The 13,427-nt window shown below is 37.5% G+C and overlaps 1 protein-coding gene across 2 annotated transcripts in view; it reads right to left on the reverse strand.

The window, feature by feature from the left end:
* Positions 1 to 13,427, reverse strand: part of CHCHD3 (coiled-coil-helix-coiled-coil-helix domain containing 3) — a 257,774-nt gene that overhangs the window by 158,025 nt on the left and 86,322 nt on the right. For both annotated transcript variants that reach the window (XM_067534919.1, XM_067534918.1), the window contains exon 4: positions 11,807 to 11,951. In XM_067534919.1, the coding sequence (XP_067391020.1) occupies positions 11,807 to 11,951 (145 nt within the window). The remainder of the gene's footprint in view (positions 1 to 11,806; positions 11,952 to 13,427) is intronic.

Genomic DNA, 13,427 nt, shown 5'->3' on the forward strand with positions numbered 1-13,427 from the left:
CCTTTCCGCAGTACTCCTTCCTAGGCAGTCATTTCTCATTTTGTATGTGTGCAACTGATTGTTCCTCCTAAGTGGAGCACTTTGCATTTGTCCTTATTGAATTTCATTCTATTTATCTCAGACCAGTTCTCCAGTTTGTCCAGATCATTCTGAATTATAATCCTATACTCCAAAGCACCTGCAACCCCTCCCAGCTTTGGATCATCTGCAAACTTAATAAGTGTACTTTCTATGCCATTATCTAAATCATTGATGAAAATATTGAACAAAACCAGACTCAGAACTGATCCCTGCAGAACCCCACTCATTATGCCTTTCCAGCATGACTGTGAATCATTGATAATTACTCTCTGGGAACAGTTTTCCAGCCAGTTTTGCACCCACCTTATAGTATCTATAGCTCCATCTAGGTTGTATTTCCCTAGTTTGTTTAAGAGAAGGTCATGCAGGAGAGTATCAAAAGCCTTACTAAAGACAAGATATACCACATCTACCGCCTCCCCCCTATTCACAAGGTTTCTTACTCTGTCAAAAGAAAGCTATCAGGTTGGTTTGACAAGATTTGTTCTTGACAAATCCATGCTGACCGTTACTTATTACCTTATTATTTTCTAGATGTTTGCAAATTGATTGCTTAATTATTTGCTCCATTATCTTTCCTGGTACAAAAGTTAAGCTGACTAGTCTAACTCCCCAGTTTGTCCTTATTTCCCTTTTTGTAGATGGGCACTATATTTGCCCTTTTCCAGTCTTCTGGAATCTCTCCTGTCTTCCAAGGCTTTTCAAAGATAATCGCTAATGGCTCAGATATCTCCTCAGTCAGCTCCTTGAGTATTCTAAGATGCATTTCATCAGGCTCTGGTGACTTGAAGATATCTAACTTGTCTAAGTAATTTTTAACTCATTCTTTCCCTATTTTAACTTCTGATCCTGCCTCATTTTCACTGGCATTCACTACGTTAGATGTCCAATTGCCACCAACTTTCTTGGTGAAAACCGAAACGAAGAAGTCACTTAGCACCCATACCATTTCCGCATTTTCTGTTATTGTTTTTCCCCCCTCATTGAGTAACGGACCTACACCGTCCTTGGTCTTCCTCTTGCTTCTAATGTATTTGTACAATGTTTTCTTGTTACCCTTTATGTCTCTAGCTAGTTTAATCTCGTTTTGTGCCTTGGCCTTTCTAATTCTGTCCCTGCATACTTGTGTTATTTGTTTACATTCATCCTTTGTAATTTGACCTAGTTTCCATCTTTTGTAGGACTTTTTTTTCCTTTTAGATAACTTAAGATCTCCTGGTTAAGCCAGTGTGGTCTCTAGCCATACTTCCTATCTTTCTTGCACAATGGGTAGTTTGCTCTTGTGCCCTTAATAATGTATCTTTGAAAAACTGCCAACTGTCTTGTTTTTCCTCTTAGACTTCCTTCCCATGGGATCTTACCTACCAACTCCCTGAGTTTGCAGAAGTTGGCCTTCTTGAAATCCATTGTCTTTATTTTGCTGTTCTCCCTCCTATCGCTCCTTAGAATCATGAACTCTACCATAATGATAAGGAATATATTTTTAGGTCCTGCATCTGCCCTCCAAGACCCTGACAATTAGAGTGATTTTACAACTCCATTTCACTATTTATTTTCTTTTACTATATATGGATCTTTCAGATAGCAACCAACAAGGGGGAAATTACTATGCAGAGGAAACAATTAAACCAACTATACACAAAGTATTATCCAATGCACAATATACACAACCTGGAAAAAAGAAAAACAAATTTTATTGCTTCATACAGAAGAATGTTCCATTGCCTGAATAAATGTTGTAGGTGACAAAGTGGAGATAAGAAAGAGAAGCAGCTCACTCATCTTAGTTCAAAGGCACCCTAAGGCAGGGTATCAGAGTTGAAATAAAACAACTGTTTAACTAGTAAACATTTCAAATAACAAATCATATTGGGATTACAACCTGCATCAGGAAATGTAGTATCATCTACAGGCCATTTTAAATTAGCTTTACTACTTAACTTTCTCAGGAAAAATAAATTCTCCACCACTGTTAATAATGTAATTTTACACATGTATGTATGTTTTAATCAAGGCACAGACACATACCACGCCGAGGTAAGAAAAACATTTTCTAACGAATACATGGGTAGGACTATTCAATTGCTGGACACAAGCCCAGTCTGATATATAAGAAATAAATTGTTGACCACCATTTGCTCAGTGACATCTTATTGCTGGGGGGGGAGCAAAGTTTCGCTTATTCTTTTCACATCACTGAAGAATGCATGAGGGTGCCCCCAAGGCAGATAAAAAGACATGATCCCTAACCCAAACACCTAAATAATATGACATGAGGCAATATTAGGGGTACACCACACAAAATGGAGATATCTCAGATGTGGTCCATTGAGGGAGAGGGGAAGAGATAGCATCCCAGGAAGGACAGGGGCAACATCAATAAGACTGTGTTTATTCAAGTGAAGGTTAACACTAGTATGATGGAGTTTGTTATTTTAAAAACCTTAGTTGACTTTGTTAGATCTTTTCTTGTAGATGCCACAGCACAAATGGCTTCGGGAGAGATTTAAATGGGGTGAGGAGGGACTTTGTGGACCAGTTCAAAGACGGACATTCCATACGCAGGAGTAGCACGGAAACAGTTGTGAGAGAAACAGGGAACATACTAAGTGACAAGTCTGGGGAAGTGGGGAGGAAGAGGAGGAATTCTCTGAAGGCAGTAACAGATCGTAGTTTGAACTTGATGTGGGTAGAGAAGGGGGAGATAGAGGAGGGATTAAAAGAGGAGAAGGATCACGTGGTCAGATAGACAAACAAAGAATATGTGATTACAAAGAATTTTCGCATGCGCCACAGAGGGGTTATGTGGGTGTCATGCAAGCCAGTGAGGAGGTGGTTACAGTAATCAAAATGGAAGACAAGGCTCTAGAGAAGCAGCATGAGTAGTAACAATTGAGTGACACAAGAGTTTTGATCTTTAAAATGCTGTCAAGGAAGAAGGGGCAATATTAGGACACAGACTGAATGAAGGAGTTAATGATATAAAAGGGAAAAATATTCTCCTGGAGTCCTGATTACCTGAATATCTCTTTTCAACAGGATTCTCGTTCTTGACTCCACAATGTACTCCAATTGGTTGTTCTCATGCTGAATAAGCAGAAAGCTAGGAGTGAAAATCTGGTTGGAAAAGGTATCCTTATAGAAGTGATACCACACAGTTTTCCAGTGTATTTTGGTTTTTCAGATCAGCATGGCATGAGATAGATGCTCACCTTCAAGTTGTTGGTTTATTGAGAGCACTGCTAAGTGAAAGGCCCTTAAACTCTAAGAGAGCTGATTATTTTTCTTCAAATCTCTTTAATTATCCAAGATGGAAGGATTTTTTAAAACCATGAGGCAGTGGCAATTGTAGAAGCGAGTATACTATTACCATATACTAGGGCTGTCAATTAATTGCAGTTAATACATGAGAATAAGAGAAAACAAATTAACTAGTTTAAAAATATAGTCGCAATTAATCGCAGTTTTCATCACTCTGTTAAACAGTAACAGAATACCAATTTAAATTTATTATAATATTTTGGATGTTCTTCTATATTTTCAAATATATTGATTTCAAATACCATCCAGAATACAAAGTATACAGTGCTCACTTTATATTATTATTTTTATTACAAATATTTGCACTGTAAAAAGATAAACAAAAGAAATAATATTTTTCAATTCACCTCATACAAGTCCATTCAACCCTATTTCTTGTTCAGCCAATCCCTAAGACCAACAAGTTTGTTTACATTTACGGGAGATAATTCTACCCACTTCTTATTTATAATGTCACCTGAAAGAGAGAAAAGGCATTTGCATAGCACTGTTGTAGCCAGCGTTGCAAGGTATTTACGTGCCAGATACGCTCAACATTCATATGCCCTTTCATGCTTTGACGTGTAGGCTCTAAAGTTGAACATTGTTCTGTTTTTGAGTGCAGTTATGTAAAAAAAAATAATTCTACATTTATAAGTTGCACTTTCACGATAAAGAGATTGCTCCACAGTACTTGTATGAGGTACATTGAAAAATACTATTTCTTTTGTTTATCTTTTTACAGTGCAAATATTTGGAATACAAAATAATAATATAAAATGAGCACTGTATACCTTGTATTCTGTGTTGTAACTGAAATCAATATATTTGAAACTGTAGAAAAACATCCAAAAATCTTTATAATAAATGTAAATTGGTATGTATCATTGTTTAACTGTGATTAAAACTGCGATTAATTAAAACTATTTTTTTTAATCTTGCGATTAATTGTGATTTCTTTTTTAATACTTTCACAGCCCTATTATATATAGGAGGATACAGTATATTTGGAAATGAGTCACTAGTACCATCTCCCAATGGCACTCCAGAGAAAATTACTTGAGATGTTCCCCTTCAGCAGCAGCTAGTAATATGGTGCCAGCTTCATGACAGCCCTCTCTCATTTGAAAGCCATGCCATAATAAATTACACACAGTGGAACCTTCTCCTATGGAACACAACACTTCACAGCCTCTGCTGTGGCTAGCCAGAAGAATTTACCACATCCTCTGCACACAAAAAGGACCTCCTTCCCCGATTCCAGACTTCACACTTTTCCCAGGCAACTGGTCAGTCTCTTCTTAAAAGTAAATAAAATGTGCATCCCAGCTCACACAGAGCACGTTATGATGGGCTAACCCTAGCAGATGTTCTTGGTTATAAGAATAATGCTACACTGCTGGTAGTACCCAGGATATGAGTACCAGGTCTTCTATAAAAGGAATGAATATATCTTTTTTGACAAATCCTCTCTCCTTTTGGAGGTACTCTGACTATCTCTTCATGGTGTGTGCAGACAACCAATAAACCTGTGGTCACAAATGCGAATGGGACACTTGTGTTAACGAAACAGTAGCATAGAGTTATGATGAATGATCCCTAACAACGCAATGGACAGAGACCCCAAAATAAAGAGCCATCACTACGGTGCTGGGTAATAACACAAAACCACTGTAACAATAATTTTGCCCCGTATTGTTTCCAAATTGTCTAATTTTCCATTCTGAACATTGCTAAGAACCTTTATTTCCACTATGTCATAAGCATTCATAAATTATTGTCACTGATCATATTTTAAACAAAAAACAGCTTTGCCCCTTCTACAATAAGTAATCACATTCTGCTCTGGGCTATGTAGCTTACTTTAAATTATTTCAGAATCATCTAAAAAGACTTATTTTTCTATTAAAATGATGAATGGGATAAATGAGGTATGTAATAAATACCCATTTGTACAGAAACTTCTGTTCTCTTGATGACGAATGCCTTACCTCATTGGATAATTCTGCCCTCTGGTATTTTGTAGTGAAATCATCCCCCTAAAATATGGTTAGTACAGGACTGTTAGGAAAGAACAAGAAGGATTAGAATATAATCTGTTTATGGAAAATAGGGAACCTTGTTTTAGCAAAGCTAACAAACTGAGGACAAGTAAAACAAATAGACCATTAAAGTAAAAGATCATAGCATAGAAAGTATATACGGTGACTTGGACCAATCACCCAAGGATGAAGGGGAGAACATCTGAACAGTCAAAACACATGAGAGGAAAATATTCCCTTTGAATAAAATGTATTCATTTGAGACAATGGGGCAAATTCATTTCTAATGTAACTCCACCAATCTCAGTGCTTGTACATCAAGGGAAGTATTTGGCCTATTGATCTCGGTGTTCAGACAAATAAAAAGAGAAGCATTACATAACTCATGTGATTTTGCTGGGCAAAAATATCCAACAAATTGATTACTGCACTCACTTAAAAGTGAAAAAATGATGGTTTTTAATAGAATTATTTTTTCTACAATATTGATTTTTTAAAACAAAAAGAAAAAATGACGAGCCTTTTTAGTGTAAAAAATATTTATAAAATTTAAGCTAAGATTTAATTAACTAACACTTGTTCCCATTTTAACATTGGGACAACATACAAGAGCAACTTTATAAAATATATATAAGTGTGAATGGAGATCCATAATGATAATGGTAATCAACTTTTAATATTATGGTTAAAGCAAATGGACAGAACAAAATGTCTCTGCTCTTCAACAGGAAATGAAACTAGAATGTCACTGGCAGCTCAATAAAAACTGTTTTCCAACATGTAAGGTCTTAATGACAGCTCATTTCAGTCCAGGTAGTGAAGCAAATACGTTAACAGTAAATGCCAGGTTATTACAAGGAAATGGAAATATGCACTTTGGTTAGCTATAGATTTTTTCACTCCATGCTCTCCATATCTCACCTTGACACCCAGTGATGGAATGTCAATAAGCTATTTATGGCAAAGTTACCACATTTAAAATCACTCAACAAGAGTAAGCACAATTGGTCTGCACCCAATTTTGAGACGAAGAAGAGTTTTTAAAACATAGGTCTCTAAAAATAAAGTTTTCATAGAATGAGAGTCTGCTACTAAGAACCCTAATAGGAATCAATATTAGAATTCTCAGAGCATCTGAAACCACTGCACTGGGACCCCAGCTACAGAAGCACTTGCCAGGAGAGAGAACACAATTGCCAAAAGTAAGTCTGTTGAGATTAAAATAAAAAAGGGATCATAAACTTTCTCCTCAGGAACATCACCCATGAGGAACGGAGGAGGGAATGACAAGATAAAAATAAAACAGGATGGTTAGACAAAAAATTATTTTTTGGATGTTTTATCCCTCATTTTGTTAAGACACCCAATATATAATTAATTATATTATTTTGTATCCTTACAAACCTATCACCACAATAAGGCCTGGTCTACACGTACCGTGAAATTCGGTGGCAGTCAACGGGAGATACACAAGCTACATATAGTACATTGTGCATCCCCCATCGATTTCTGGAATTCTAAATAGCTCGGCATCCCCATTATGCTGTGCTGACGGGAAATGCCTTCCTGTCGATGCAGCATTACTCTTTTTCCGGGGTGGATTTATTTGGTTGACTTCCGAATCGATTGAGTGGGTCTCCACTTTTGCTCAACGAATCCCGGATAATAAATCCAGAGGCACCAAATTTGCCGCCATCAGTATAGACATAGCCTAAGTGGACCCCTCAGACTAATGCAGGCATTTCCAGAGTAGGATTCTGACATAGGCAATTTATTTTGCCATTGAAAACTGTGTTGGGATTGTTTTCACCTCACACTTGGTCCTAGATGTGGGTATTACTAAGGGTTGATCTACACTATGAAGTTAGGTTGATGTAAGGCAGCTTACGTTGACCTATTAAGTCAGTATCTGCACTACAGCCTTCCTCCTGCAGATGTTAGTGCTCTACTACACCGACATAATAACACCACCTACATGAGAGGCGTAAGGCTTACATCAGTATAGTTAGGGCGAAGCTGCCTTACTTAGATGGGCTACTGGCTCTCGTCAGTTTCACAGCAGAAGCCATGAAATTGACAAGAAAGTCCAGCAACTAGTGCCCAGCTCTCCCCTGCTTCCCTAGAGAGCTGGGTGGCTGGACCCCCACTCCTGGCTGGGAGCCGGGGGAAGAAGCCAGAACAGCTTTCCCCCCAGCCACTCCTGGCTGGGAACCTTGGCTGTCTTCTCAATTTCACAGCTCCAAATTGACAGGGCTGTCCAGCTCCAGGTGGGAAGCGGGTGGGATAGAGAAGCCAGGGCAGCTGGACCCCACTCTCCATGGGCCAGAAGCTCTAGGCGGCTTCCCCCCTACTTCCAGCAAGGAACGTGGGGGCAAGAAGCCCTGCCAGTAGTCTGTGTGTCATCCAGGCTCCCGGCAGGAACCTGCTAGTGGAGATAGGAGACCAAGCTTCACATCCCCACACTGCCCCTCTTAGATTAGTGGAAGTGCTTCTGGGAGGACACACACCATTGGTCCAAGGAGGGTAGTGTGGACATGAACTACCACAGTAACTACTGTAGTGGCTGTAAGTTGACTCAATGTAGGTCAACTTATGTTTCTAGTGTAGACATGTTGGGGGGGGGGGGGGGGGGGGGGGGGGGGACCACAGCAGATGTAAGGAATGTTGTGTCTACATAGACACTGCATTGCCCTAACTATGCTGGCATAAGCCTTATGCCTCTCGTGGAGGTGGAGTTATGTTGTCGGTATAGTAGGGCACTTACATCAGCGGAAGGAAGGCTTTAGTGTAGACACTGACATAATTAGGTTGACAAAAGCTACCTTATGTTGACCTAACTGTGGCCTAGTCTACACTAGAGAGTTTTATCGATAAAAGTCAGCTGGTGGACAAGCTGCAATCACCCCCTGCTGACAAATGTGCTCTGTTTTTATGACAAAATAAAACCACCTCAACAAGAGGTGTAGGGCTTTTGTCGGCATAGTTAGGGCAATGCAGTGTCAATGTAGACACTGCATCCCTTTACATTGGTAGTGGGGCTGTCATTCTTGTCAATTTCACCACTCCAGCGAAATTGACAAGAAAGCCCAGGCTGCTGGTTTCTGCTCACAGCTAAGGCAGAGAAGTTAACTGGCCAAATATTATGGACTTAGTGCTCAGAAATGTCTTTTCTGTTGAAGTATAAACAGCAAGAAGTATGAATTTATCTTTTTTTTTTTAAGTCATGTTATTTAACATTGTGACACAAGGACCTCTTTGAAGCCAACTACCAGAAGACAAGGGGTACATACAGGTACAAAACAATGTCACATAAGGTCTCTAATGAAAGCCTGTGTCACACTGGTCATCAAAATCATTGTGATATGTGTATATATAGAAAATATGTGAAGAGTTATGAATATACACTAAAAATTGTCTTATCTTGGTCAGAATGAAGAGAACTCACCAAAAGGCAATTCATATACTCTTGGTTGAGGGAGAAGAGATCCTTATTTCACTCTGGCTGGTCATACGCAAATTGAGTATTGTATCGTTCACAATGAATGCCCATTTAAAATCTGAGCAAAATGCCAATATATTTTTGGGGGGGGGAGAGGGAGAATGAAGGGAAAAACAAAAACAGTAGGAGTTATCCTGTAAGGAGTAAGACAACTAACTTTTGAAACTATATTTGGGGTACAGATGAACCCCCAGGTATTCCTTCAGTCTGTGAGGAAAAGATGTCTATGAGCTTAATCTTATGAGAAGCGCTCTCAACCAAAATGATTGAAAATGCTGGGGAAAGAACCTGATTTCCTCTAACATAAGCCTAACATCTATGTTTTCTTTACACTATTGACACAATTAAGAATCAGCAATGGACTTTCATTTTTATATAGCACCATAGGCATGTGCAGTGCATTACAAACAACAATATGAAAAGACTTGTCCCACAGATCTTGTACTTCAGATGATGTTTTTAAAAAAAAAAAAAGGTTAGGGTTAATCTATTTGTATAGTGTCAGAGATTTTCATGCCACTTTGCAACAGAGACACAAATATGGCCCCTGCCTTAAAGAGATTATAATTTAATTTGGATGAATGATACACCAACTTTTAAATATGAGGTGTGAGAGAAGGAGCCAAGAAAGTAAACTAACCAACAAGAGTCAAAGCAAAAGTAGTGGCCTTTAACAAAATTTAAAGGACAGTGAGGATTACTCGGTACCTGAGAACAAAACAGACTGCCCATCACCACACATTTGGACAGTTTACGTTTATTTAGATGTATTGTTAATCTAATTAATTTATATAATATAATTTATCACGGAACTAACAGAGATCAATTGCTGCTTTGTACCTTAATAAAGTTCAAGAAATGGCAAAGTTGACATCTGACTGAATTTGGATAAATGAATGCATTACAACAGTAACAAGAATTTAGACCTCACACAGAACTTTTCACCCATAGGTCTCAATGTGCTTCAAAATTTTACAGATTGAAAAATTAAAGTGCATAGAAGTTACCTGACTTGCCCAAGTCACATAGCAAGCCACTGGCAGAGAATTCAGAGAGATGACTTCTATTCCCGAGCACAAAATCTGTGCCACAGCCAATTGAATAGGCTGCATCCACATGCAAGGCATGTGTTGTACACACCATAGGACCATCTCAAATTCCAGGCAATGGTGCCCTTGCCACTATACGGCAGTGAGATTCTCTGAATGAAGGTCCACATGAAAAGAGATTGCATAAAATTTTTAAGAATTACATCATTCCATTCCCTCCCTCCTTAACAAATGACACTTGCATCTTCCCCAGCTCACCCTGCAGCTACTTTACAGCTTGAAACAAATCCCTCCTTCCACCCAGTAAATACAAAATTAATCAACAATGACTTCTTGATTGTTTCACCAGGCAGATGTGGCTGATGTATTCTAGGCTAAGTGAAACCTAAGAATGAAAAGTGACATTTCTGCAAATTAACCTGTTTTTTAAATCTGTAATAAGAAAAGTCTCAGCGTTCAGAATTTTCAAAGAAAATAGTCCTTTTTCCACCTGCAGGTATCAGCTTCTGTTTTATTTTTTGCAGGTCGGAAGGGTGATGTCTCTCTCTCAACAGCATGAATAAATGAATTACAGAACCAAATAAGTTAAGAGAAACAAATAGCCGGTTAGCCCATGCAAAAGACTTCCTCCCCAAAGCTTTGTTCAGTTAGGATCACAAAAATCTCTTGGTCTATGCAGGATTGCACAGAATCTACTCCAACTGGCGATAAGTGTTACACGGGTTAAAAATGAATATATGTATTTTAGCTGCACTTTAAGCTTCTCAAACATGTGCTGAGCATCTTTTTATAGTTCTCACAAAGGGAAGGTCTCCATGGTTATTTTTGAAGATTATGCATGAACTTATTTCTACTCGTATGAGCAGTCCCATTGATTTCAATGGAAATGCTCATATGAGTGAAGTTAACCAAATGCATAAAGGTTTCCAAGATAGAGCCTTACATTTTTTTTCAGCTTGCAAACACCCATTTGTTCATCGTTTATACTCAAATATTTTTTGCAAAATGGTGCTTTCAAGCCTCAAAGTATTGTCATGGGGACTTGTTCCTGAGAACAACGAAGGCAGCTGCAATGATTGATGTGGGAAGTTACAAATCTGCCAGACATTTGAAATGGACAGCAATCTAAGATGTCAATTTTCAGAGAAAAACAGCCAGCTATATTTCACAACCTGGATGTCATCAGAGAGGTTTTATATATCAGCTCTAGTGAAATATAGTTCTTCAATACAGACTTTTTCAATAAGATGGTACTGAAGTTTGAGGCATAACCATAACAAAATTACATAAACGTATATAAACATGCTATTTTGGTCTCCAGTATAAATAAGTTGAAAAAAAGAAAAATTACATCTTTGGAAAATTTAAAATCAGTCAATTTTTAACCCAATAACACTATTAGTGTACCTTTATTAATAAACATTTTCATATAAATGTTTCAGTGATAAAGCATTCAGTAATTTAATATCACAATCTAACCAGATCTCTGAACACTTAAATACTGAAAATAAACCAGGCTAGCATCTTAGTGAAGATACCTGAATGCTCTTCCCACACTGAAGTTTTCTCCCAAAAAGTCACATCCGTGTGATACTAAAAAAGGATTTGACAGTTTTAAAGCAGCTGCTCTTTTAAGGACTGTGATATTACCAAGGCAAAGAGAAGAAATCTTATGATAGTAATCATATTTTTTAAGGAGTAAGAGAGCTACTGAAGGATAGAAAAATTCTACTTCCTACACTTTACAAAAGAGTTTGCCAAAAGCATAAAAATGTTATGACACTGACATTTGTTCAAAAACCTCCAAATTTACATAAAAAACTTATTTCACTTACAAAATGCTGTGCCTTTAGGCGTTCCTCTTCTGTCGCAGCTCTCTCTCTAAGAATAGCTCTAGTCAAATGCTCATTTGAAGCAGCTCGATCTCGCTCCAGAACTTTGCCAATTTCATCACGTACATACTTTTGATCTTGTTTCAATCTACATGAAAAAAAGGTAAAAGAATTTAGAATGGAAATATATTGTAAAATAGTTTGAATGGACAAACGCATTATGATCAAAAAGAGTACAGTACTTGTGACAATGTTAAACTATTACTGGCTTTTAAGAGCTCAGTGCATATCCAATATCAATACCAGAGGATAATATATCTCACTTCTGAGACTTTATCCAAAATATAAACTTTCTTGCATTCATATTCAGATTGACTTCTTACATACATACATACACACAAACAGACACCGACATCTACCAATATCAAAATCTCTCAATACATGGATATTGAAATTCAACATCACAGCACAGTACCCAAATCTTAACAGCATTACCTCTGAAATTAAGCAAAATACGGAATTAAAACTAATTCAACTCTCGTGCGTAAATAATACACAGTACACAGATTTTTAAAAACTAATTCTTGTTCAAGAAAGAATCCTCAGCTCTATTCCTTTCTCTGCCACTGATACATTTTGTTACTTTCGGGCAAGTCACATCAACTCAGTGTATCAGTTTACTCACCCTCAAAAAGGGCATAACAGCTATGTTGACCTACCTAACATTTGTAAAGTGACTTGAGAGCATCAGATGAAAGGTATTATTTAAGTGTAAAGTATTATTATTTCCTGAACTTGTGTTTTCGGCATTTATTCATGCATTATATTAGTCCCAGGGAATTCTCAACATCAACAGAATACAATGTCACAAGCCATAAATTAATGAAAATCTTTAAAACAATATTTTTATAAAAATACATGTATACTTTACATATACATGCAAATACATTTTAAATAGTTTAGCTAATTAAAGCACCTGCTTTATATATATTCTCATTCCAAACACCAAAGTAAGAGGGGTGAGGAATGCGGGAGAAAAAATGTGTGTCACTTTTGTGTTCCAACACAAGCCTCTGAAACACATCGACCAACTGGGAGGTTTTTGTGGGCTTTTTAAAAAGTTTATGCAGAATCTTCCATTACTCCAGCAAAAAAATTAGGCAGACATGGACCAAAATTCCATTAAGTTATTTCCCAAGGTCTCCCAAATTATTCCAGCATCATTAATGCATTTAATCTATTGCACAATCAATGATGCAGTCAAAACACACCACAATCTTCCATTAGATTACAGAAATATTGTTTCACACACAGAGATGAAGTGTCAAAATAGAAGTCTCAGTAGTTCTTTTTTTCTGAAAAGAGTAAAAGCAGCATTCAGACTTTTCAAAGATTACCATACACCCCAGCCCCCACCCCATCCTAATCACCTATTTTGGATTTAACTCCCTGCAGTTAAAGACTTGCCTTTTTATTTTTTAGCATATTTCACATATTAATTACTGGATTTGAAGAAGCTGCCATTTGCCTGACTTTTTAAGAAAAGCTTAGGTTTTTAACGCTCATATTCATGTCCCTTGATTCTTGTATTTGGCATTAGGCCACTGTCTTCAGAATTGTGTGT

Source organism: Emydura macquarii, unplaced genomic scaffold (assembly GCF_026122565.2).
Source record: "Emydura macquarii macquarii isolate MOO-44397 ecotype Brisbane River unplaced genomic scaffold, CSIRO-AGI_Emac_v2 contig_3470, whole genome shotgun sequence".
Classification (NCBI taxonomy): Eukaryota; Metazoa; Chordata; order Testudines; family Chelidae; genus Emydura; species Emydura macquarii.